This window comes from Lithobates pipiens, unplaced genomic scaffold (assembly GCF_037356315.1).
Source record: "Lithobates pipiens isolate NorthernLeopardFrog02 unplaced genomic scaffold, aLitPip1_a1.2 Scaffold_13, whole genome shotgun sequence".
Classification (NCBI taxonomy): domain Eukaryota; kingdom Metazoa; phylum Chordata; class Amphibia; order Anura; family Ranidae; genus Lithobates; species Lithobates pipiens.
Genome location: NW_027507718.1, coordinates 82,204,713 through 82,230,407, shown reverse-complemented (window position 1 = coordinate 82,230,407; position 25,695 = coordinate 82,204,713). Strand labels below are relative to the sequence as shown.

At 40.1% G+C, this 25,695-nt stretch overlaps 1 protein-coding gene across 1 annotated transcript in view; it reads left to right on the top strand.

Annotated features, from left to right (window-relative positions):
• Positions 1-25,695, top strand: part of LOC143975852 (atrial natriuretic peptide receptor 1-like) — a 294,297-nt gene that overhangs the window by 102,397 nt on the left and 166,205 nt on the right. The window contains exons 12-16 of the mRNA XM_077478411.1: positions 8,150-8,271; positions 13,756-13,897; positions 14,713-14,761; positions 22,415-22,516; positions 24,785-24,904. Coding sequence (XP_077334537.1) covers positions 8,150-8,271; positions 13,756-13,897; positions 14,713-14,761; positions 22,415-22,516; positions 24,785-24,904 — 535 coding nt within the window. The remainder of the gene's footprint in view (positions 1-8,149; positions 8,272-13,755; positions 13,898-14,712; positions 14,762-22,414; positions 22,517-24,784; positions 24,905-25,695) is intronic.

The following is a 25,695-nucleotide window of genomic DNA, read 5'->3' as shown; positions in this document are numbered from 1 at the left end:
TCATATGTTCTACACCCCAAAATCTGAGTCCAGATGGATCCTGATTATGATAAAGCTTAAAGTGTAGGGATACATTATGGTCCTTAAAACCAAGTTTAATATTAGCCACATGTTCCGCTATTCTTATCCTTAGAAGTCTTTTAGTCCGGCCTATATAGATCAACCCACATGGGCATTGTAAAGCATACACAACATACGATGTATTACAGGTAATAAACCCTTTGATTGTAAATTCTTTATTATTCCCTGCTGCTAAAAAGCGTTCCATTGCTCTTATTGGTGTGTTTACTTCTTTACAAGCCCTGCAACGTCTACAAGCAAAAAACCCATCTTTTTCCCAAAAAGTGGGAGGATGGGTAGGCGGGTCAATCACTTTTTTAACTATCTTATCGGCATAGTTGGGAGCTCTTCTATATATAAACCCGGGTTTTGCAGGTAGCACTGGTTGTAATGTTTTATCCATCAAAAGGATGTGCCAGTGTGATAAAAATATATTCTCCACCTCCCTATATTGTGAATGGTACCCTGATATAAAATTCCATTCGTGACTATTGGAAGTGTGATTGCCCTTATTATTACTCAAGAGATTATCTCTTGATGTGGATGCTACTCCTTCAATCACTTTGTCCAGTTGCTTATCACAATAGCCCTTTTCCAGGAATTTTTCTTTAATCCTATTCGCCTGGGAGAAGAAATCATTATCATTGGAACAGTTTCTTCTGATCCTGGTCACTTGACCTTTAGGAATATTCTTTAACCAGACCAGGTGATGCCCACTCTGTATTGGTAGATAACTATTTGCGTCTGTAGGTTTGAAATAAGCCTTGGTACCGAGTCTTTCTCCATGTCTGTAGATGTTAACATCCAAAAAATTGATGCTTTCAGTGCTTATTTCACTAGTCAGTTTAATGTGACTAGTATTATTATTCAATTCGGCAAGGAAATCAGTGAGGGAAGATCTTGTTCCAGACCAAATAAAGATCAGGTCATCTATATAACGTCTGTATATCAATAACTCTTGTCTCTTAACAGAAAAGATTTTCTTGTCTTCCCACTCTCCCATAAACAGGTTCGCTATGCTAGGTGCGAACTTGGCGCCCATTGCGACGCCGCGTTTTTGGGAGTAGAATTTTCCGCCATACCAGAAATAGTTATGACCTAAACAGAAATCGAGAGCATTTCTCAAAAATACTTTTTGATTATGTTTCAGATCATCTCTCCGACTCAGCGCCCAATTAAGGGCCAAAATAGCATCATCGTGTTGGATGATAGTATATAAAGACGCAACATCCGCTGTGACTAAGTATACCTCTTCTTTGCCAACTAAGTCCACTTCTTCCAATATTTGTAAAAGATTTTTAGTATCCTGCAAATATGCTTTTGTCTGTATCACACTTTTTTGTAGATATAGGTCAAGATACTGGCCCATTCTAGAAGTAATGGATCCTATCCCATTAACAATTGGTCTGCCAGGTGGACATTTTATATTCTTGTGGATTTTCGGCAAAGTATAGATAGTAGGAATCCTACTACTACTAGGGGTTAAATACCTCATTTCTTTGTTAGTTAGGACCCCAGTTGAAACACCGAAATTCACTAAAGCCTTCAGCTCATACTCATATTGTTTAGTAGGGTCTTTATCCAATTTCTTATACGTATCTTCTTCCATCAACATTTCTATTAGTTGGTTGTGATAAAATTCTTTTGTCAGTAAAACAACACCGCCCCCTTTATCAGCGGGTCTTATGATCAGCTCCTTTCTTTTTTCCAAACTCTTAATGCCTTCCTGAATATATCGTGGATTAGCATTTTTTTGGGGGATGAGAGTTTCCAAATCACGTAACACCAGATTCTTAAAAACGTCTATTTGTTGATTAGCACTATTAGCGGGGTTAAATAGTGACTTATTCCGTAACCCGCTATCAGTCTGCACTGATGAGGTCGCAGTGACAGGTTGGGAATTTTTATTCAAAAAATACTTTTTCATATTAATTTTCCTCATATATTTATGTACATCTATAAATACATTAAATTTGTTTAGTGGTCTCTTCAGGCCACATTTTAATCCCAAATTCAATATATTGATTTCTTTATGTGTCAAGGAGGCTTCTGCTAAGTTAAAAATCCCCCCTAGTCCTTTTCGCGTCTTCTTTTCCTGGACCCTTCGTCCTGCTCTGCAGCCTCTCGTTCGTTTCTCCTGAGGTCTGGGGAATAGATTTGATTCCTCTCCCATTGCGTCTGTTCCCTCCAATGGGGGTCTTGTGATGGATAGGCCTGCATCGGAGGTCTCACACAAAGAAAGAAAACTAAGAAATTTCATAGGGATTTGGGGGATTTTCAGACAAATTCCATCTATGTATGGCAACAGACGAGTGGAAGTCCATTTGAGGAAAATAAAGAAATAATTAGACAGGACGATGATCCACAGATTGAATTACAACACGTGGATAATAACGACCACACTACTAGAACTCGCCCGACTAACGGTGGACCGGTGTATCAACCGGTATATCAATCTACGCCAGTTAGGAAGGTAAATAGCAATGTGAGAGGTCAGAACGTAAGAGGAAAATCCCTGAATCCACAAAGACCCCTGAATCCACAGGGTAACCATTACCAGGTCCCTGTTTATAACAGGTATAATCCATTACAATATGAAAATGGTGAATATCAACAGTCACCACGTCCTTTTTTAGGGAGAGGAAGGGGATGGCAGAAGCGAGGACGAAGTCGGGGGTACCCCAGAAGGGGGAGACCTCCGATGCAGGCCTATCCATCACAAGACCCCCATTGGAGGGAACAGACGCAATGGGAGAGGAATCAAATCTATTCCCCAGACCTCAGGAGAAACGAACGAGAGGCTGCAGAGCAGGACGAAGGGTCCAGGAAAAGAAGACGCGAAAAGGACTAGGGGGGATTTTTAACTTAGCAGAAGCCTCCTTGACACATAAAGAAATCAATATATTGAATTTGGGATTAAAATGTGGCCTGAAGAGACCACTAAACAAATTTAATGTATTTATAGATGTACATAAATATATGAGGAAAATTAATATGAAAAAGTATTTTTTGAATAAAAATTCCCAACGTGTCACTGCGACCTCATCAGTGCAGACTGATAGCGGGTTACGGAATAAGTCACTATTTAACCCCGCTAATAGTGCTAATCAACAAATAGACGTTTTTAAGAATCTGGTGTTACGTGATTTGGAAACTCTCATCCCCCAAAAAAATGCTAATCCACGATATATTCAGGAAGGCATTAAGAGTTTGGAAAAAAGAAAGGAGCTGATCATAAGACCCGCTGATAAAGGGGGCGGTGTTGTTTTACTGACAAAAGAATTTTATCACAACCAACTAATAGAAATGTTGATGGAAGAAGATACGTATAAGAAATTGGATAAAGACCCTACTAAACAATATGAGTATGAGCTGAAGGCTTTAGTGAATTTCGGTGTTTCAACTGGGGTCCTAACTAACAAAGAAATGAGGTATTTAACCCCTAGTAGTAGTAGGATTCCTACTATCTATACTTTGCCGAAAATCCACAAGAATATAAAATGTCCCCCTGGCAGACCAATTGTTAATGGGATAGGATCCATTACTTCTAGAATGGGCCAGTATCTTGACCTATATCTACAAAAAAGTGTGATACAGACAAAAGCATATTTGCAGGATACTAAAAATCTTTTACAAATATTGGAAGAAGTGGACTTAGTTGGCAAAGAAGAGGTATACTTAGTCACAGCGGATGTTGCGTCTTTATATACTATCATCCAACACGATGATGCTATTTTGGCCCTTAATTGGGCGCTGAGTCGGAGAGATGATCTGAAACATAATCAAAAAGTATTTTTGAGAAATGCTCTCGATTTCTGTTTAGGTCATAACTATTTCTGGTATGGCGGAAAATTCTACTCCCAAAAACGCGGCGTCGCAATGGGCGCCAAGTTCGCACCTAGCATAGCGAACCTGTTTATGGGAGAGTGGGAAGACAAGAAAATCTTTTCTGTTAAGAGACAAGAGTTATTGATATACAGACGTTATATAGATGACCTGATCTTTATTTGGTCTGGAACAAGATCTTCCCTCACTGATTTCCTTGCCGAATTGAATAATAATACTAGTCACATTAAACTGACTAGTGAAATAAGCACTGAAAGCATCAATTTTTTGGATGTTAACATCTACAGACATGGAGAAAGACTCGGTACCAAGGCTTATTTCAAACCTACAGACGCAAATAGTTATCTACCGATACAGAGTGGGCATCACCCGGTCTGGTTAAAGAATATTCCTAAAGGTCAAGTGACCAGGATCAGAAGAAACTGTTCCAATGATAATGATTTCTTCTCCCAGGCGAATAGGATTAAAGAAAAATTCCTGGAAAAGGGCTATTGTGATAAGCAACTGGACAAAGTGATTGAAGGAGTAGCATCCACATCAAGAGATAATCTCTTGAGTAATAATAAGGGCAATCACACTTCCAATAGTCACGAATGGAATTTTATATCAGGGTACCATTCACAATATAGGGAGGTGGAGAATATATTTTTATCACACTGGCACATCCTTTTGATGGATAAAACATTACAACCAGTGCTACCTGCAAAACCCGGGTTTATATATAGAAGAGCTCCCAACTATGCCGATAAGATAGTTAAAAAAGTGATTGACCCGCCTACCCATCCTCCCACTTTTTGGGAAAAAGATGGGTTTTTTGCTTGTAGACGTTGCAGGGCTTGTAAAGAAGTAAACACACCAATAAGAGCAATGGAACACTTTTTAGCAGCAGAGAATAATAAAGAATTTACAATCAAAGGGTTTATTACCTGTAATACATCGTATGTTGTGTATGCTTTACAATGCCCATGTGGGTTGATCTATATAGGCCGGACTAAAAGACTTCTAAGGATAAGAATAGCGGAACATGTGGCTAATATTAAACTTGGTTTTAAGGACCATAATGTATCCCTACACTTTAAGCTTTATCATAATCAGGATCCATCTGGACTCAGATTTTGGGGTGTAGAACATATGAAACCCTCCTGGAGAGGGTCAAATATGGTACGAGAGTTATCCAAACGTGAAACGGAATGGATATATTTGATTGACACTTTAACACCAAAAGGGTTAAATGTGGACCTAGATATTAATTGTTTCATCAGTGATTATTAAATTTTCTGGTTTACGATCCCTTCCTCTTAATATTTAAATATTTTAATTTTTAAGGTAGTAATCCTTTAAGCAGTATCCAGCTGGATGCTTGGGTAGGATATATAGTGTATGGATTAATGAAGACATTCACGGTACGGTCTTTTACGTTTGCACCATTACATATCTATACCAATTTTATATATAAATACCATGGACATATAGAGTTTTGGTAACTACAATTACTCTATGGCTGATATATAATGAATTATTAAATTTTTGACATGAGTTGACTAATATGATTATTATGGCTATTATAGAATGATCATGTTCAAATATGTGTTGACTCATAATATTTACGGTATTTTTGAATATTTTGAATATTTTTAATATTTGGAATATTTTAAATATTTTTAGGTTTATGCGTTGGTTCCCGCCTGAGATTTTATTAATTAGTCAGTAAGAAGCTCCCTTCAACTTAAATGACACCTCATAGAGATAAAAATCTTGGAGGTGGTGGATATGTATTACATATTTACCACTCTTTGCTCACTGCAACGATAATTCCAGTGATATATGGGGTGCATCTAGTGTAGGCATTAGAGATATATACATGTATAAGTATATGTATATTTTGGATGACGCACATGACATACATACTAGTTTTTTCTAAATAGGATGTATCTTTTAGAGAGACAGCTTATGGACCTTGTATGTATATATAGGTCCTTGCTCGCATATTACACAAACATACATGGATCATGTGAGGATCTAATGTTTAGGTCACTATCTTCCTTTATTATCTAATTTTATATTTGTATTTTTATTTATTTGTATATTGAGGCTAATTTTAATTTGTAGGTCTATATTTCTATCTTTCATGTATTGTTTTTAGCGTAATGTTCATTTTGCTTGTTTTGCTGAGGAGGTCGCCAGTAGTTCGGCGATCGTTTGTGTTGATCTAATCATCTCTCCCCTGTATTGAGAACCGAGCTGACCGTGTCCGGTTTCCATGACGATGTGCAGCGTCATGTGGGCCGGATATTGCAGTGCTGCGTGATTGGCTGACAGGGTGTGAGACTGTTGAATATATATTGGCCGTCAGCGTCGTGTAGCCACGCCCTCTGTTGAAGTCGGAAGTGACGAAACGCGTCAGGGCGTGGCCTACACGACGCTACCGGAAGTGAGGTGTGCGCTCCACCGCTGACCACAGACCAGGAAGTGAAGCACAGTGTACACAGTGGAACACTTGTGGATGGCTCTGAGATCTGAATAATCGGTGAAGTACACACTTTTGAAATGCTGATGATGTTTTAGACAATGTACGCAGATATGTAAATGGGTGATTCTATTGTTTTGTGCGAACCTTTTAAAAAATAAAACAGTATTATGCTATGTGCACACTTTGTTTTATTTTTATGACAAACTTGGAGGACTGTTTGGAACTGCAACGCTAAGGTGATATATTACCATACTCAAGGAAGTGACTACTCCTTAAGGCTTGTGTTTTCAGCAGTGTCTGGTGAGTTTAACCCCCTAGGGGGTACGCATCGCATGTGGGGAAGCACTCCCGGTTTGTGGTGGAAGAAAGGTTGACAGCACTTTGATCACCTTGCAACTCTGATTAGATCACTATAGACACCTTATCTGCACATTAAGACCTTTCTAGTGATTGCTCGTACATTGTTACTTCTATAAAGGACTTTCTACAAAGCGCTGTTTTAATGCGGACATTCTCAGATTTACCTTGATGAATTGTTTGTATTACTTTTTTAATATATATATATATATATATATATATATATATATATATATATATATACACACACACACACACACACACATATGCATACATACAACGGATAAAAAGTAAGCTGCGCTCTTGGACACTGGACTGGAATAACGTTCTAAAAATGCCGGTAGCTGTTGCAGTGAGTCTTTCAAAGTTTTTTTAAAAATGTTTTTGCAATAGCGTTTATTAGCGTTTTTTAGCGTTTGCTGTTTTTCGTTTCAGAAAAACGACTCCTGAATGGGATTTTTTGGCGTTCAGAAAACAGCCCATAAACTTCACTGCTGATAAACATCCAAAAACGTCCTTGTGTGCATGGACACATAGGAGAACATAGAGGGGAGTTTATGAGCTGTTAAAAAAAAACTACCAAACTCCCAAAAATGGCCGTTTATGAGCTTCAGTATGCATGGAGCCTTAAAGTGACATATTAACCAAATAACTGAACACAAAACAAAAAGGATGAAAAATAAAAAGTGATTGAAAATATTAAGGAAGTCCCAAACAGTGAAACATGTGACTTATGTAGAGTCCTCCCATATCTATTGAAGATTCTGATGGTTCCTTCAGTGAAGGATGAACCAGCAGCCACAGGTTCAGTGAAAATCTTGTGACTTTATAATGTGAACACGGTGAATCCACCACCATGCAAAGTGCACGCTTACCAGCTGTACAAGTTTACGCACTTGTGGCTAATACCCAGCCAGGGCTTTTTCCTCCAAAGACTGCAGATGTTTGGTCTGGTCAGACATAGTAAGCCATTTTAGTCAGGAACGTAATTGGTGCTACAGCTTATGGACCCATACATGGGTCAAGTAGCGATGAGGCGATGGCAGCTCAAAAACAAAGCAGGGAAAATCACCATGGGTAAAACCAGATGATTATTTATTCAAAAAAATAAAAAAACAGTGTTGCTTACAAAGTGTATACAGATTCAATAAAAAGTTCCAATAAAAACATGCGGCTGGCCGGCAACAATACAAATGCCCCTGCAAGCGGGACGTATAAAGCAGTGATGTCAGCACGTCGCTCCTCCCAATGTGTTTCCTCACTAATCTGACGTCTTCCTGGGGCATGCATACATACACCTTCTTTGTATTTAATGCCTCAAGTTGATCACTTCTGTTTTATTGGTGTTGGTGAATATTATGCTTATTCTTACCTGTTAAACTACATAACATGGAAAGTATTTTCTGCTGTGTTCAGGTTTTCGTTTGCTAATGACATAGCAAATGGAATGGCATATCTACATCAGCATAAAATATTTCATCCTCGGCTTAAATCCACAAACTGTGTCATTGATGATCGATGGGTTTGTAAAATTACAGGTGAGTAAAGCGTTTTTCTTTTTTTTTATTTAGAAAGAATAAAATAAGTAAGCAATCACTTGTATAGTGTGAAGAAATGTTTTATGTTTTAATTTGCTAAATGTTTGGTAGTTTTTGCCTCTATTAAGATATTTTCAAGCAGAGTATGGAAACTGGCAGATAGTAGGTGTCATTAGCATTTAGCATGGGGCCCTCTAGGGCTAAAAGGTACCTACAGACATAAGATACATTTCTCCCAAATCAGCTGGTTATGGTGACTGCCATTTCTGACACTCGCTCAATGCGCAAATAGATCATCGAAAATACTAAGATGTCATGCGTACAGGAATAGAGTTGTTCTTGATACTTTCATTTTAGAGAGATTTCCTCTCACTTCCAGTTATGTCTACAGTATAGGAATGGAAGTGAAATTTCCCAAATGGGACACAGATGGGAAACTCCCTTACTATATTAAATAGAAATTTGGGACTCGATATTCTTTACCTAGTGGGTATGCCTAATGAAGTGGTCACAGAGTATATATTAGTCCTCAGATATCATGGTAGTTTAAAAAATTCTGTGGCTGACTGAAAAACTCTGAAGAGCTTGTAATTAGAATGCTATCATTTGGGCTCCTGTATGACAGTCTAAACAAGACCAAAAACAAGTTATTATGTGATATACATATTAAAAATGTCTTCATTTATCACTCAAGTGCTTCCTTCCTAAAGCCTAGTACACACGGACTGAATGTCAGGCAAAATCAGCTGGTTCAACAGAAATTGGCTGACATTTGGCCTGTGTATACTGCAGCTCTGTCAAAGGGGCATGACTGAAAAAAGGTCTGCATATCGGATCCTGATCAGCGCTCTCAGCCAATGGCTAAGAGTACTGACCAGAGTGTTCTGGCAGAGGGCCGTCCCCTGTCAGAACACAATAGCACAGCAGGGGAGATCGCTGCACTAATGTTGGATAGTTAGTACAGCGGCTCCAAGTTTTTTTTTTCATTCAGCCCTGCTGGGTTGAACGAATAAAAAATGAGTAGTGTTTACTAGGCTTTAACATATGTGCAGTCTACTGTGGGGGAGTTTAAGCAAAACTGGCAGTGTTGGCAATCTAGAAAGCAGTGGGCAGGAAGTATGGACAGGTGCTGATTAATAACCTGCAGGCTTGTGAATCAGCAGTGACAATGCTGATAGACACAACCACTGTGACATTTTTTCAGCGCACTGTAGTGCAAAGAGGCACAGCCTGCATGCTCTGAATTCTGGAGCAGTGCAGCATTGTTGCCCCATTATCACAGGAAGTTGGATTAGGTGGACTTAAAGTGTTACTAAACCCAGGACCCTGTGTTCACTAAATCTAATCTCCTAAACTATACAGAACATGGAAATTATTTTAGTAAATATAAACTGCTGAATACCTTTTTTCATGAGCATATAGCCCTCTTGTGACTTCTATCAGCGCCTGGTTAAAGTTTGTAGGAGGAGTTTTCATACTACACTGGCTGTCCTATCAGGATGCAGGACCCCTGACCCTCTGTCTGGACAGTGCTAATTGTCCCTGTGCTGATCACATGCCCTCCCAAGAAAAAAAAAACTCTCTAGCAATACACACCAAACTGAGCATGTGCAGCCTGACTCCAGTAACTGTCTTATCCACCAGACATGTTTTGGAGACAATCTAAGAAGGGGAGGATCTGTGCGTACTCGGGAGTAACCCCTTAGGTTCCACAGTAAGTATAACAAGCATGCATATACAGTCAGGTCCATAAATATTGGGACATTGACACAATTCTAATCTTTTTGGCTCTATACACCACCACAATTGATTTAAAATGAAACAAACAAGATGTGCTTTAACTGCAGACTTTCAGCTTTAATTTGAGAGTATTTACATCCAAATCCGGTGAACGGTGTAGGAATTACAACAGTTTGTATATGTGCTTCCCACTTTTTAAGGGACCAAAAGTAATGGGTCAATTGGCTGTTCAGCTGTTCCATGGCCAGGTGTGTGTTATTCCCTCATTATCCCATTTACAAGGAGCAGATAAAAGATCCAGAGTTAATTTCAAGTGTGCTATTTGCATTTGGAATCTGTTGCTGTTAACTTTCAATATGAGATCCAAAGAGCTGTCACTATCAGTGAAGCAAGCCATCATTAGGCTGAAAAAATAAAACAAACCCATCAGAGAGATAGAAAAAACATTAGGTGTGGCCAAATCAACTGATTGGAACATCCTTAAAAAGAAAGAACTCACTGGTGAGCTGAGCAGCACCAAAAGACCAGGAAGACCATGGAAAAGAACTGTGGTGGATGACCGAACAATTCTTTCCTGGGTGAAGAAAACACCCTTCACAATAGTTGGCCAGATCAAGAACACTCTCCAGGAGGTAGGTGTATGTGTGTCAAAGTCAATAATCAAGAGAAGACTTCACCAGAGTGAATACAGAGGGTTCACCACAAGATGTAAACAGGAAGGCTAGATTAGAGTTTGCCAAACATCTAAAAAAGCCTTCACAGTTCTGGAACAACATCCTATGGACAGGTGAGACCAAGATCAATTTGTACCAGAGTGATGGGAAGAGAAGTGTATGGTGAAGGAAAGGAACTGCTCATGATCCAAAGCATACCACCTCATCAGTGAAGCATGGCGGTGGTAGTGTCATGGTGTAGGCATGTATGGCTGCCAATGGAACTGGTTCTCTTGTATTTATTGATGATGTGACTGCTGACAAAAGTAGAAGGATGAATTCTGAAGTGTTTCGGGCAATATTATCTGCTCATATTCTGCAAAATGCTTCAGAACTCATTGGACGGCGCTTCACAATGCACATGGACAATAACCCGAAGCATACTGCGAAAGCAACCAAAGTTTTTATTAAGAGAAATAAGTGGAATGTTATGCAATGGCCAAGTCAATCACCTGACCTGAATCCCATTGAGCATGCATTTCACTTGCTGAAGACAAAACTGAAGGGAAAATTCCCCAAGAACAAGCAGGAACTGAAGACAGTTGCAGTAGAGGCCTGGCAGAGCATCACCAGGGATGAAACCCAGTGTCTAGTGATATCTATGCGTTCTAGACTTCAGGCTGTAATTGACTGCAAAGAATTTGCAACCAAGTATTAAAAAGTGCAAGTTTTCTAGATGATTGTTAATCTGTCCCATTACTTTTGGTCCCTTAAAAAGTGGGAGGTATATATACAAACTGTTGTAATTCCTACACCGTTCAGCTGATTTGGATGTAAATACCCTCAAATTAAAGCTGAAAGTCTGCAGTTAAAGCACATATTACTCATGTGGTGGTGTATAGAGCCAAAAAGATTAGAATTGTGTTGATGTGGGTTTAGTAACACTTTAACCACTTTCAGACCGGACCATTTTGCTGGGTTAAGACCAGACCACTTTTTGCGATTCAGGACAGCATCGCTTTAAGTGACAATTGCGCGGTCATGCAACGTGGCTCCCAAACAAAATTGACGTCCTTTTTTTCCCACAAATAGAGCTTTCTTTTGGTGGCATTTGCTCACCCTTACGGTTTTTATTTTTTGCGCTATAAACAAAAATAGAGCAAGAATTTTGAAAAAAAAAAACACATTATTTTATACTTTTTGCTATAATAAATATCCCTGAAAAACATATAAAAAAACATTTTTTTTCTTCAGTTTAACCACTTTCAGACCGGACCAATTTGCTGGTCAAAGACCAGACCACTTTTTGCGATTCGGCACTGCGTCGCTTTAACTGACAATTGCGCGGTCGTGCGACGTGGCTCCCAAACAAAATTAACGTCCTTTTTTTCCCACAAATAGAGCTTTCTTTTGGTGGTATTTGATCACCCCTGCGGTTTTTATTTTTTGCGCTATAAACAAAAATAGAGCGATAATTTTGAAAAAAACGCATTATTTTTTACTTTTTGTAATAATAAATATCCCCCAAAAATATATAAAAAAACATTTTTTTCCCTCAGTTTAGGCCGATACGTATTCTTCTACATATTTTTGGTAAAAAAAAATCGCAATAAGCGATTATTGATTGGTTTGCGCAAAAGTTATAGCGTTTACAAAATAGGGATAGTTTTATAGCATTTTTATTAATAATTTTTTATTATTTTTTTTTTTACTAGTAATGGCGGCGATCTGCGATTTTTATTGTGACTGCGACATTGTGGGGGACCCATCGGACATTTTTGACACATTTTTGGGACCATTGTCATTTATACAGTAATCACTGCTATATAAATGCAGTGATTCCTGTGTAAATGACACTGGCAGTGAAAGGGTTAACCAGTGGGTGGCAGTGTAGGGGTTAAGTGTTCCTAGGGGTGTGTTACTAACTGTGGGGGGGTTGGGCTGTCATTTAGTGTACACTGATCTCTGCTCCAATCACATGGAGCAGAGATCAGCGTCACTAGTTGCTAGGCAGAATGGGAAAATGTTGTTTATACAGCATTTCCTCCATTCGGCCGCTCCGTGAGACGATCGCGGGGATGCCCGCGGCGATCGAGTCCGCGGGTCCCGTGACCGGACTCACGGGGGTCCCGACCAGCGCGTGTGCGCGCCGCCGGCGGCGCGCTCCCGATGGCACGGCGGCAACGAATATTGGACGTACATGTACGCCAATATGCCTGCCCGTGCCATTCTGTCGACGTACATCGCCGTGCGCTGGTCGGGAAGTGGTTAAGCCGATACGTATTGTTCTACATATTTTTCGTAAAAAAATCGCAATAAGCGATTATTGATTGGTTTGCGCAAAATTTATAACGTTTACAAAATAGGGGATAGTTTTAAGGCATTTTTATTAATAATATTTTTTTTACTAGTAATGGCGGCGATCAGCGATTTTTATTGTGACTGCGACATTATGGCGGACACATCTGACATTTTTGACACATTTTTGGGACCATTGACATTTATACAGAAATCAGTGCTATACAAATGCACTGATTCCTGTGTAAATGACACTGGCAGTGAAGGGGTTAACCAGGGGTGGCAGTGTAGGGGTTAAGTGTGTCCTAGGGGCGTGTTACTAACTGTGGGGGGCTGGGCTGTGTGTTAATGAACACTGATCTCTGCTCCAATCACATGGAGCAGAGATCAGTGTCACTTGTTGCTAGGCAGAACGGGGAGATGCTGTTTACATCGGCATCTCCCCGTTCAGCCTCCCCGTGAGACGATCGCGGGTATCCCCGCGGCAATCGAGTCTGCGGGAGCCACGACCGGACTCATGGGGGTCCCGACCGGCACTCGCGCGCGATAGCAGGGCGGCAAATACAAATGGACGTACCTGTACGCCAATTTGCCTGCCCGTGCCATTCTGCTAACGTGCATCGTCGTGCGCCGGTCGGGAAGTGGTTAAAGGAATTCCAAGTAGATACATTTATAATTAGGTGCTGCAGCACATTTATAAAAAAATATTACTGGCTAGTTATCAAAACTCTGGTATCACAAATTCTGAATTCACTCAGTTAATATGTTATTATCATTCTTTGCATTGTTTTAGATTATGGTTTGGACAATTTCCGCAAAGCAGTTTCTGTAGGTGAATATGATACGTACCAAAACACTCCAGGTCAAGCATACATACCACTGGAAGTTCAGTCCATGTCCAGCCAGGGGAAATCTGCAGAAGCTGATATTAATAGGTACTAAAAATATGTTTAAATGTGCAAGCATTCGGTACATCTTTGTCTAGAGAGCACGTTTTTATGACACCAATGAAAGGGCACAATTCCTCCCCGATGACAAGGCACAATTCTCAGTGGCACAAACAATGGGGCACGATTCTTCCCACCCAATGACACCAATGATGGGGCACAATACCTTTCACTGACACCAAAAATAGGGCATTGTTTACTCTCACTGATAGCAGGACTCTACTTCCAATGGCCACAGCCTGGCCCCCATGAAGTCTGAAGGATGGTAAACTGGCCCTTTGTTTAGAAAGTTTGGAGACCCCTGGGTGAGAAGACAAGAAATCTCTTCAATATCAATACTAATGACTGATCTACCATTTTATGTCTGATCAAAGGGCAAGGTGTTGCACCAAGGCACCGCTTGTCAGCCTTACCGAGTTGAATATTTAATTTTATATACTATTGTGTAGGTTTACCATCCTTGTTTATACAACGTAAACAAGACATATGGGATCTACATGTCAGTGGAGCATTCTTCAACATATAACCTGGTCTCAGGCTGCACACATACACACATTTAGTAGTATGATATGGCAAGAATATGTAGCTTTGTGGTTAATACAAATAAAATTATGTATTATTTAATTATAATTATATACTTTAATGAATTAAAATATATGTAATTCAATTACAATAATTAATAACTTTGAGGTTTGATTTTAAAAAACAGTCTAATTTTTTGTTACATTAATGCTTAGAAAGAATGCACAGTTTACAGTTTATTTTGTGAATAACTGTCCTGGACAATAAATTGTGCTTTTCAGCTACGCTGTTATTTTACTGGAGATAGCAATCAGAAATGACCCTGCATCGGTAAGTTATTTATTCCTTTTATCTTCACAGATTCAAAGTTTTATTTGCTTTTATGTTTAGTCAAACAAAAGGAATATAATATTTCTTAACTGCACAGTACAGGATGGCTGGGTAATATGCAGCTGTGATTAGGTAATGGGACACTGACAAAAAAAGATGCAAGAACATTCCCTATATAGCACCTCCTACTCTCAGCAAGCCTCAGTTTTGTACTGAGCCTTGGGGGACTGTACCCAAACGCTGCCTGGAATAGGATGCCGGGCCAGCCTGTAACATCACTACGGACACTGGATCTTGTGTGGGCACTGACCTTAGCATGCAGCTAATCATGTTGGATTAGCCATGGTCCATCAGCAAGTAGAGCCCTGTCCCTGAAGACACCTTCATATGCATACGTATGCATATCAAAGGAGATTGAAGCCAGGATGGAGTTTGTCCTAAAAGGATTCTCCAATCAACTAAGACATCTGCCTTGGAAGGTATAGGCTGTCATAGATGCAGCGCTACATGATGAGTAGGTTGATAAGGAAGATTTGCCCTCTGTCTCTGAGGAAATTGGCTCAGGATGGGATGCTTGCTGCTGAGATATGTTCAAAGATAAAGATGCCATTGCTACTCTTATTTATGCGTGCACTCAAGCCTGGCATTAGAGCAGCCTGAGTCTGCCTGCCCTAAGGCTTCTGCCTAAAATCTGCAAAGACCTTCCCAGTTCACTTGCTCTTAGAGCCTGTCTTGTTGGTGACTGGCCTCATACTGAAAGGCTTTTTTTTTATGTTTTGCTTAGAAATTCCCCATCAAGGAGGGTTTCATTAAGAAATGGATAGTCTCTGTGCTTGACCCAGTCATTTCTTGCCTTGATAAAACCTTGAAGGCTCTTGTGGAAGATGCTATTTACATTTACTGCATACAATTTGCCTGTAACCTTTACCGCATACAATTAACCAGATATCCAAGATGAGCCTTCTCTGGCTCAACTGCTGGTTGATAGACCTCCCAAACATAAGAAGTGTCCTAAAAAATGTCCTTCAATGCCTATTTTGTACCCCTATGGACACATACAGTACATCAAGGAAATAACTAGGGGTAAGAGTTTTCTCTTGCCAAAGAAAACTCCTGCTTCACCCTGTAGACCTTTGGCTCCTGAGTCTAGGAAGAGTTATTTTTCCCCCTCAAGCCACAAGCTTTAATTCTAAACCTGGGGCACACTTCTATTGGAAGACATGAACTTCAAAATCCATTGAAGTTGTGTCAGAGACTTTTGGGTCCAGAGCTTGACATCCAGGGTCTACAAACTAGAGTTTTGGACTCTTCTCCATTTCATGCTCTCACATTTGCCATCTTCCCTGAAAAACAAGTAGATCTACATGCTGCTATTTGCCAGCTATTATTACCTCTGGTATGGATGAGGGACGATTTCAGGATTTATCTTTGAATCTATTGTAAAGCATTGCATAAACTATTGGCGCTATATAAATCCTGTATAATAACCCATTCACTGTCCCCAAGGCAAGTGGAGGCACTCATCCCATTCTGGATGTTAAGACTTCCAACTTGTTCCTGTGGATCCAAAAATTCTTCCTGGAATCTGATGGGTCTGTCATTTTGCTCCTCTCTACTGACCTTCTGGCCTCTGTGGAGATCAGGGTTGCCTACCCCATCCCCATCTTTCCACCTCATCAACACTATTTGCATTTTACTGTGGGAATACAGCATTACCAGGTTGTTGCCCTTCCTTTTGACCTGTCCACCATACCATGGATCTTCACCAAGGTGCTTGCCCTGATCTTAGCTCTGCTTTCCGGTTGGAATATCCACATTTGAAGATATCTGGATGATCTCCTGTTAAAAGATTTGTCCGCCACAACCTGCTATCTAATGTCCACCAGACAGCGCAGACTGAATACAATACCCAGAAGTCATTACTGGACTTGACTCTTAGCTTGGAGTACCATGGCCTGATATTGTATACAGCTCTATCCAGGATCTTTCTGCCCAGGGACAAACTCCTGTCTCTTCACTCACATGCTTGAGCCCTTTGGTCCCAGAGCCAGCTATCAATTCATGCTTGCATGAGGGTTCTTGATTTGATGGTATAGTACATCCAATTTCACTCCAGACCATTGCAACTCAACATTCTGGCAGTGCGGGACAACCATAATTGGTTTGTAGACCACCCCATGCATCTGTCCTGCAAGGCCAGATTTTTCCTAATGTGGTGGATTTCCAAACTGGCACTGGACTCTAGAAAACTCGCTCTCCTCAAAGACATGAAAAGTTCCCACAATGGATGCCAGCGTGTAAGGTTGGGGAGGAGTCTTGGATGGTCTCTCAGTACAGAAGACTTGGTCATAGAAGAAAACTCAACTTCCCATCAACATTCTTCAATCCAGGGCATTTCAGTTGTCCCTTCAATGCTGCACCTCTCAGCTGTGAGGATACCTGACCAGAATTCATTTGCACAGTGCCTTGGCAGTGGCCTACATCCTACATACAGGCACCAGAAGTCAGGGCAAGAAGTAGATGGAAATTCTTGTTCTGGTCTTGTCTGCCATCTAAATTGCAGGCGAGAACAATTGGCAAGTTAATTTTATCAGTGTCTGGATCCTGGGGACTGGTCTTTCCACCTAGGGATGCTCCAAGTACTTTGTCAAAACTGGGGGATGCTAGAAGTCGATCTTCTGACACCCAGGTCCAGCAACAAATTGAACAGATTTTTCATTAGGCCCAGGGACTCTCAGGCAGTAGATTCTCTGGTGACTCAGTGAAATCAGTTCAACCTGGTCTTATGATTGATTCTGATTGAGATTGAGGGCATTCTGGTGATCCTTATTGCACCAAAATGGACCAGGAGGATATGGTATTTGAACCTGGCAAACTCTCTGTGGGCCCTTCTGGATTGTCCAGACCCTCTGTCCCACCATCATGTTTTTGGTCACTGGCTTTACTGGCATGGTTGTTGAAATCCAAGTTCTAAGGGACAGGGGCCTATCAGATTCAGTCATCCCTACACTTTAAAAAGATAGGAATTTGGCTTCTTGCAAAGTCTACCACTACACCAGGAAGGCCTATTTTGTGTGTTGCAAGGCTAGGAAAATCCATCCTAGTAAGTACTCTGTGGGATGCATTCTCTCTTTTTTCCAGTCTGGTCTGTACCAGCATCTAGACCAGAATACCATCATGGGGTAAATCTTGGCCCATTCTGTTTCAAAGACTGCTGGACTCTCATTCCTCATTTAAGACCTTTGTGCAACAAGTTGCATATTGCTCCTCCTGTGCATTTCCCTGTGACATTTTAACATTTTAACCTGTTAATTTATTTACTAAATGTTGCCAGTGTTGCCAACTGTCAGTATTTTTACTGGCTGCCAGTAAATGCTAATGACAGGGAAAGGTTGTCAGTTAAAAATACAGCTATGATGCTCCCTGGGTTCTGGTGTCACCGGCGGGAGGTGGGTCTGGCAAAGGCAGTGCCTGAGCGTGTCGTGTGATGGTCATGTCATGGTGCAAGGGAGCCGTGTTGAGCGGCTGAAGCCTTGTGCACGTTTCTGCGTGTGGGGGGGGGGGGGGGGCAAGCCGAGAGTGGGACTGTCAGTGCTGTTTGGACTAGAGTGGACTGAAGGGACCACCTGGTGTGGAGAGAGACTGTCATTCAGGAGGGGACATGTTTTGTCAGTGAGGTGTTATCATCACCTGTACTGCTGCACACTGCTGTCAATGTTGTGTCACTGTGAGAGTCAATTTTATGTGTGTGCCTGCCCTTTCTAATTTCTTGCCCTGTCCTTTTGCTGAGCTACTTACTTACTATATCGAGAGAAAAAAAATAGGACATATGTTTTTTGCCTTAATATCTACCTTAAATCACATTACTAAGTGCATATTGTACTTGTTTCTAGCCTAAATACTGAAATTTGCACTTAGAACTATAATGTTGTAACTTTTGGAAATGCCAGTAAAAACTTGGCTGTATTTGGCTAAATTTGGGGTATTGGATATTCAGACCATGGAAGACCTTACCACAGCAAGTACAGTAAGTCTGCAGGTCAGACTAAGAAATGGTATTACTGGGAAGAATTAAAATGTTCCTCCAATTATACACAATATATTAGGATATCCCCCCCCCCCTTTTTTACTTGTTTTTTTTCCTTTTTCTTGTCCTCTTCGATAACATTGCAAGGAAATTTCTCCTCGCTGTCCTGATGTAGTACACAATGCAAGTCGACTACTCAAATCCCTTTTCCTTCTTCCTGAAGGTTCCTGTAGGGGGCTCAATGCTTCTCGTTTCACCATTGCTGGGTGGAATAGGCAAGTCATCATTCGAACCTATAGTCTAAACAAATAGAATTTCTCTGTTCCCTGTAAAGGCACATTCTACCACATCCAATAGGGGGTTGCTCATTTATTTTTAGTTTTTTTAGCAGCATTTGCTCAGATTTGCCACCTCATTTCTATTTGAAATGTTTTACAACGTGGATGTTCAGGCTCTATTTGATGCAAGTTTTAGGTGCAAGGTGCTTCAGGTTGCTCTTCCTTTTCTGTGGGCTTATTGGCATTTTTATTTTTTTGTGTTGTCCACCCTCAGTTGGACTGCCATAGTTAAGACTAAAGTATCTGTGTTCTGTACGCTACAGATAAGAAAATAGGAATTTGATTTGTAAAATTTAAATGAATAGCAGTTAAAATATATATTTTCCAAACTTGTTTATATACTTAGACTACATAGAGAAATTGTTAGCCAGGCAAAATAAGACAGGTCTATTTCATAAATAAATCCATAAAGAATATATTAGAGAAATAACATTAAAAGTTAATGTAAATTAAAAGTCAAATAGTACAAATTGAAACATGGCATGAGCTAATTTCTCCACATCCGTGCCTCCTATAGAATGTACTGTAGTTAAACTTACAGTGCCTTGAAAAAGTATTCATACCCCTTGAAATTTTCCACATTTTGTCATATTACAACTAAAAATGTAAATGTAATTTATTGCAATTCTATGACATAGACCACCACAAAGTGGCACATAATTATGAAGTGAAAGGAAAATGATTAATTGTTTTAAAACATTTTTACAAATAAATAAGTGGAGTCTTGTCACATATTCTGAATTGTATTTAGGTCTGGACTTTGACTGGACCATTCTAACACATGAATATGCTTTAATCTAAATCATTCCATTGTAGCTCTGACTGTATGTTTAGGGTAGGGGTCATTATCCTGCTGGAAGGTGAACCTCTGCCCCAGTCTCAAGTCTTTTGCAGACTTTAACAGATTTTCTTCCAAGACTGCCATTATTTGTACATTTGTCTCCTTCCATCTTCCCATCAACTCTGAGCAGCCTGTGTCAGCCTCTGTAACTGCTGAAGAAAAGCATCCCCACAATATGATGCTGCCCCCACCATGTTTCACAGTGGGGATGGTGTGTTCAGGGTAATGTGCAGTGTTAGTTTTCCACCACACATAGCGTTTTGCTTTTGGGCCAAAAAGTTCAATTTAGGTCTCATCTGACCAGAGCACCTTCTTCCACATGTTTGCTGTGTCCCCCACATGGCTTCTCGCAAACTGCAAAATGAACTTATGGATTTTTTCAACAATGACTTTTTTCTTGCCACTTTTCCATAAAGACAAGATATTGGTTAGTGCACAACTAAAAGTTGTCCTGTGGACAGATTCTCTCACCTGAGCTGTGGATCTCTGCAGCTCCTCCAGAGTTACTCTTGGCTGCTTCTCTGATTATTGCTCTCCTTGCTTGGCCTGTCAGTTTAGGTGGACAGCCAGGTCTTGGTAGGTTTGCCATTGTGCCATACTCTTTCAGTTTTCAGATGATAGATTGAACAGTGCTTCCTGAGATGTTCAAAGCTTGGAATTTTTTTTATAACCTAACCCTGCTTTAGGCTGGGTTCACACCAGTGCAAATTGGATCCGGATTTCCCCGCATTCAAATCGCGAAGCAAGAGATGGAGCCGGCTCACTCATCTCCACAGCGGCTACAGTGTGAATTTCACAGGAGTCCTGTGTGTCTTTTGGTCCATTTCAGGACGGAATTCCGCAAAAAAATCGGGCTGAAATCAGACCTGAAACAGTGAATGAGGACATACCGGATTTCTGCTGTGAGCTGGAGCATTCTGCAGTGTGAACCCAGCCTTAAACTTCTCCATAACTTTATCCCTGACCTGTCTGGTGGGTTCCTTTGCCTTCATGAAACTTTTTGGTCACTAAGGTTCTCTAACAAACCTATGGGGGCACAACTGGCAACAGCTGTAAAGAAAATACTGAGATTAAATGACACACAGGTGGACTCTATTCACGAATTAGGTGACTTCTGAAGTCATTTGGCTCCACTAGATTTTAGTTAGGGATATTAGAGTAGAGGGGGCTGATTACAAATGCACGCCACACTTTTCAGATATTTATTTGTAAAAAAAACATTTATTATTTTCTTTCCACTTAATGTTGGTCTATCACATAAAATCCCAATAAAATGCATTTACGTTTTTGGTTGTAACATCACAAAATGTGGAAAATGTCAAGGGGTATTAATACTTTTTCAAGGCACTGTAACTTTTGGTGGCAGGGGGTAACATTGCTCTAAATACACTAAAACGTCCAGGGCTGGAAAACATAAGGACAAAAACGTTGATGCCCTCCTTGTGGCATTGTTTGTCCTAAAAAAAACACAGGTGCACTTTAACTAAACGGGAGGACCTTAAAACAATTTCCAGTTTAGGGTCTCATGCACACTGGACATTTTTAACATGGCTCTTAGGGGCATCTGGCATCTTTTTTTGTCCCTCTAAATGCCCCTGCATGTTAGCCCATGTGTCTATGCACACATAGGCATTTAGAGAGTTTAGGAGTTTAGAAGCAGAAAAAAAACACTGCCAGGAGCAGCGGGATTTTGACATCTAAATGTGCATTAACACTAGGTGCGATTAGACCTTGAGCCTTAATTAATTTCAGTGGCCACAATATGTTATTATTCTGGCCACTGAAATGAATTAATGTCCAAGCGCTTATCACGCCAAAATGCCTTACCTACATTTACAAACATCAAGCGTTTTTTCAAGCCAAGAGCAAAGGACAAAAACATCCAGTGTGCATAAGGTCTAAAGGATGGAAAGGGTGCACACAACTTGAGCCAGGGAATAATCTACTATGTGTTAGAGATGAAAGAAAATTACTGGTATCTGCATGGAAGGTTGCACAATAAAGATCAGATAGCTGGGACTGGATGAGGACACTCAATAGAACAAGGGAAATACAAGGATAAACAGAGCTAGAAACAAAAATGTAAATAATTTAAATTATTTGTCATGACATATGGTCTCCAGGAAGCATTTGAAGCAGCAGGATTAAGAGGATTTAATGAGATGCTTAGGTAACATTCAGGATGCAAAGATGAAACCGCATATACATAATGCGTAATCATGATCACTCAGCATTCAGAAGAGGATAAACTATTGACAAGCTTTCAGAGAAAATAAAGCATACCACAATAGACCACACAGAAGGCTTATAGTATTTTATAGTATTTTCCCTGGGGATTCCAGTCTTCGGAATTTAATTGGAATTTATTCACTTTTGTTTATTGGCTCATAAATAACATTTTTGATTTTTTCTTTTTTTAATTGTTCACTTCTGTCTTTATTGCTTAGAAAGGAGACACAAATTCAGCAGAGTACTGCTGCCTTCCATTACCAGAGTTAATAAAGGTCAAATCAGATAATACCTGTCCATGCCCATCAGAATATGTGGAGGTGAGTTACTGCAACACTAAGCAAAAGAAGTAACTTTTACATGGTCATGTATGCATTTATATTTTTGATTGCTATTTAAAGAAGATATAAACGCCACCATTAAACCAGTTAAGGATTAGGTAAAGTAAATCTATGTATGCACTTTTACACAAGCCTTTCTTCATTTCTGCATTCTGTATTTCATAAGCTTTTAGGAGAAATACATCTTCAAACTTTGCAACAGGTGCATACAAAGCTAGTCATTTACAGCTTGTTAAGAATAAGTTAAAGTTAAAAAAATCTGTATACCTAAAATGGCCATAGATGATGTGAATCACAGCTGGTTCAGCAGGCATCAGTTGAAATTCAAAACATTATGGGCAGGATGATTGTTCCCAAGTTGATCGATCAACTTGGGTACAACCAGCATGTCAAATTTTTCATGTGATTATTGCCAGCAACTGTAGCCACTAGCAATAATTACTGTGTGTTCTCCTGGAAGAGATGGCTCCCTGCGCCTGTAGAACACAATAGCTCCACAGAAGGCATTTTCCCATCAACACTGACAATGCTGATGGGGTGAATCAAGCCTGGACTTGAGTGGATATGGCCTTGGCCATATTTAGGCATTGCTGTAACCAACTCCAGCCCATGTACTTATTTACGTAGCTAGAGATTCCTGACCATGTAAGTAAATGGACCGGGGGTTGTCAGTGGTTGTTAAGCATCCGCTGCTTCCATAGCAACTCTTGGCAGCTGGAAGCTGTCACATTTGTTCACAATGATTCCTATAAACATTCTGTGTTCAGGCAAATGTTTCAGTATGCAGTGTTCGGTCTGAACTTTGCACTAAGCAATGAGCTCATCGTTACAGTACCACTTGTGTTCTACATTCATTTGCTGAACTATACCAAATTTCTCATAGCTGTAATGGAAGAAAACTATAGCCTCTTTTCAAGAGCATAGCACTAAGGCTTCATTCCACCTGTAAGTATTTTGTAGCTCAAAGCCTGAAGCTCCAAAACTTTCAACATCCAAAATCTCATACTTTTCAGTTGTACCTGTTCTCATCGAAGCATAGGGGGTTATTTACGAAAGGCAAATCCACTTTGCACTGCAAGTGCACTTGGAAGTGTAGTCACTCTATATCTAATGTCCCGTACACACGACCAGACTTTTCAACATCAAAAGTCTGACGGAATGATTCCGGCAGACTATTCGAACGTGTGTGGGCTGCAGCGGACTTTTGATTTTCAAAAGTCTGACAGACTTTAGAAATGGAACATGTTTGGAACATGGAACTCTGCCGGACCCAGTTCCTACTGAGAAATCCACTCATGTGTGTGCTAGTCTGACGGACTAAAACCGACGCGAGGGCAGCTATTGGCTACTGGCTATGAACTTCCTTATTCTAGTCCAGTCGTACGTCATCACGTTCAAATCCGTCGGACTTTGGTGTGATTGTGTGTGGCCAAGTCCGTTCATTCGGAAAGTCCGTCAGAACTCTGTCAGAACTCCGTCAGAACTCCGTCGAAAGTCTGTCAGACTTAGTCCCTCGAAAAGTCTGGTCGTGTGTACGCGGCATAAGGGGTAGATCTGCAATGAGGGGAAGCTCTGCTGATTTTATCATCCAATCATGTGCAAGCTAAAATGCTGTTTTTTATTTTCCTTGCATGTCCCCTCGGATCTACAGCAACTTTATTTCCAAGTGCCCTTGCAGTGAAAATTAGATTTTCCTTTAGTAAATAACCCCCATTGTGTCACTTGAAGCTTGTATATAAAGAAAGTACTCCTTTTGAGCTACAAGCTTCAAACGTCAAGCAATTTTCACCGCAATGAAACCTCCAAAAAAAAAGGAAAAAACCTGTGTATCACACATTTTTTCCATTGGCTAGAAATAATTAAAATTGTGCTGAAGCAAAAACATCTGCAAAAATGGCTATACAAGTGCTCAAAAAAATCCTGAAAGATCGACCAAAGACGTTGTGCCGTTTTAAAAACAAGAACAGTTAATTCAAATCAGTTTTAGAAAAATGTGAAAATACAGGCCTCAATATTGCAAACAAAAGACTGCTGTTATCAATTGAGAAGCACTTGTGCTGTGTCTAATACCTAGATCACTTTATGCCAATGTATTAAGTTAATCCAAGGTGACCTGTCTCAGTGATATCACAGCAGAGGCTTTTCACTACACATGAAGACTGCAATGTATCTATGTGCTACTGCGACTGATCCAGATCTGACATCAAAAATACCCTGGATTTCTACTTTCTCTAATTTCTACTACAGCTGATCAGGAGGTGTAGAAGCCAAAACATTGTGCAAAGGCCTACATTTGAGCAAATTAAGAAACTGCTCTATAAGATGAATCCGAACAAAGTCAGTCCTGTGGATATGATGATGACACTGGTAAGTATGTATTTCAATATCATATTTCATCATATATCATATACTTTGTTACAGAGCTAAACAAGAGCTCCCATGTTAAAAAAAAAACTAAAAAACTTTATATACAGAGCTAAGGCATATTTCTATTCTGTAACGTTAGAAAACATATATTTAACAGATTATGTTTATCAAATGCCTGTAATAACTGTTATGTATGGTCTAGTACAGTAGAAATGTTGTTCCTATTTGTGCATGATCCATTTTTATGGTATGTGTATGCATCCTAAGTTATGTGTACAGTACGTAACACATACAGATATTTATTACCTATTGCAGTACTCCCCCTACAACTCCCTTCATCTGATTTTATCTCTAGAAAGAGTTTAAGAGCCATCCTCTACTTCCTGGACTGGAATGCTGGCTCAGGCCCACTCATGTAATCCTGGTGCCTATGCAGCTCTTGGCTGTGTTCACAAAATGGCATACACATACCTGTTAATCAAACTAGTTTAAAAGTTGAGTTTTTTCGTTGGGGGAGATTGAGGAAATGCTTTCTCCTGCCTGCAGTAGACTGTTGCCATCATCACTGACTGTATTTCAGGGACTGCTTTTTTTTAAGATAAATACTATAACTTTTTAAAATAAGGTTAAGAATGTATTCATGCAGACTTGTAAAGTGGGTTAAAGGTCCACTTTAAGTAGAACAAAATAAGTCTTAAGCTACATGGGCACTTTTTAGCTCAGTTGCGATATCAAAACTGCTAGTAGTGAATTGCTATGATGAGTGGCCCCCCAGCCTCTGGTAATTCATG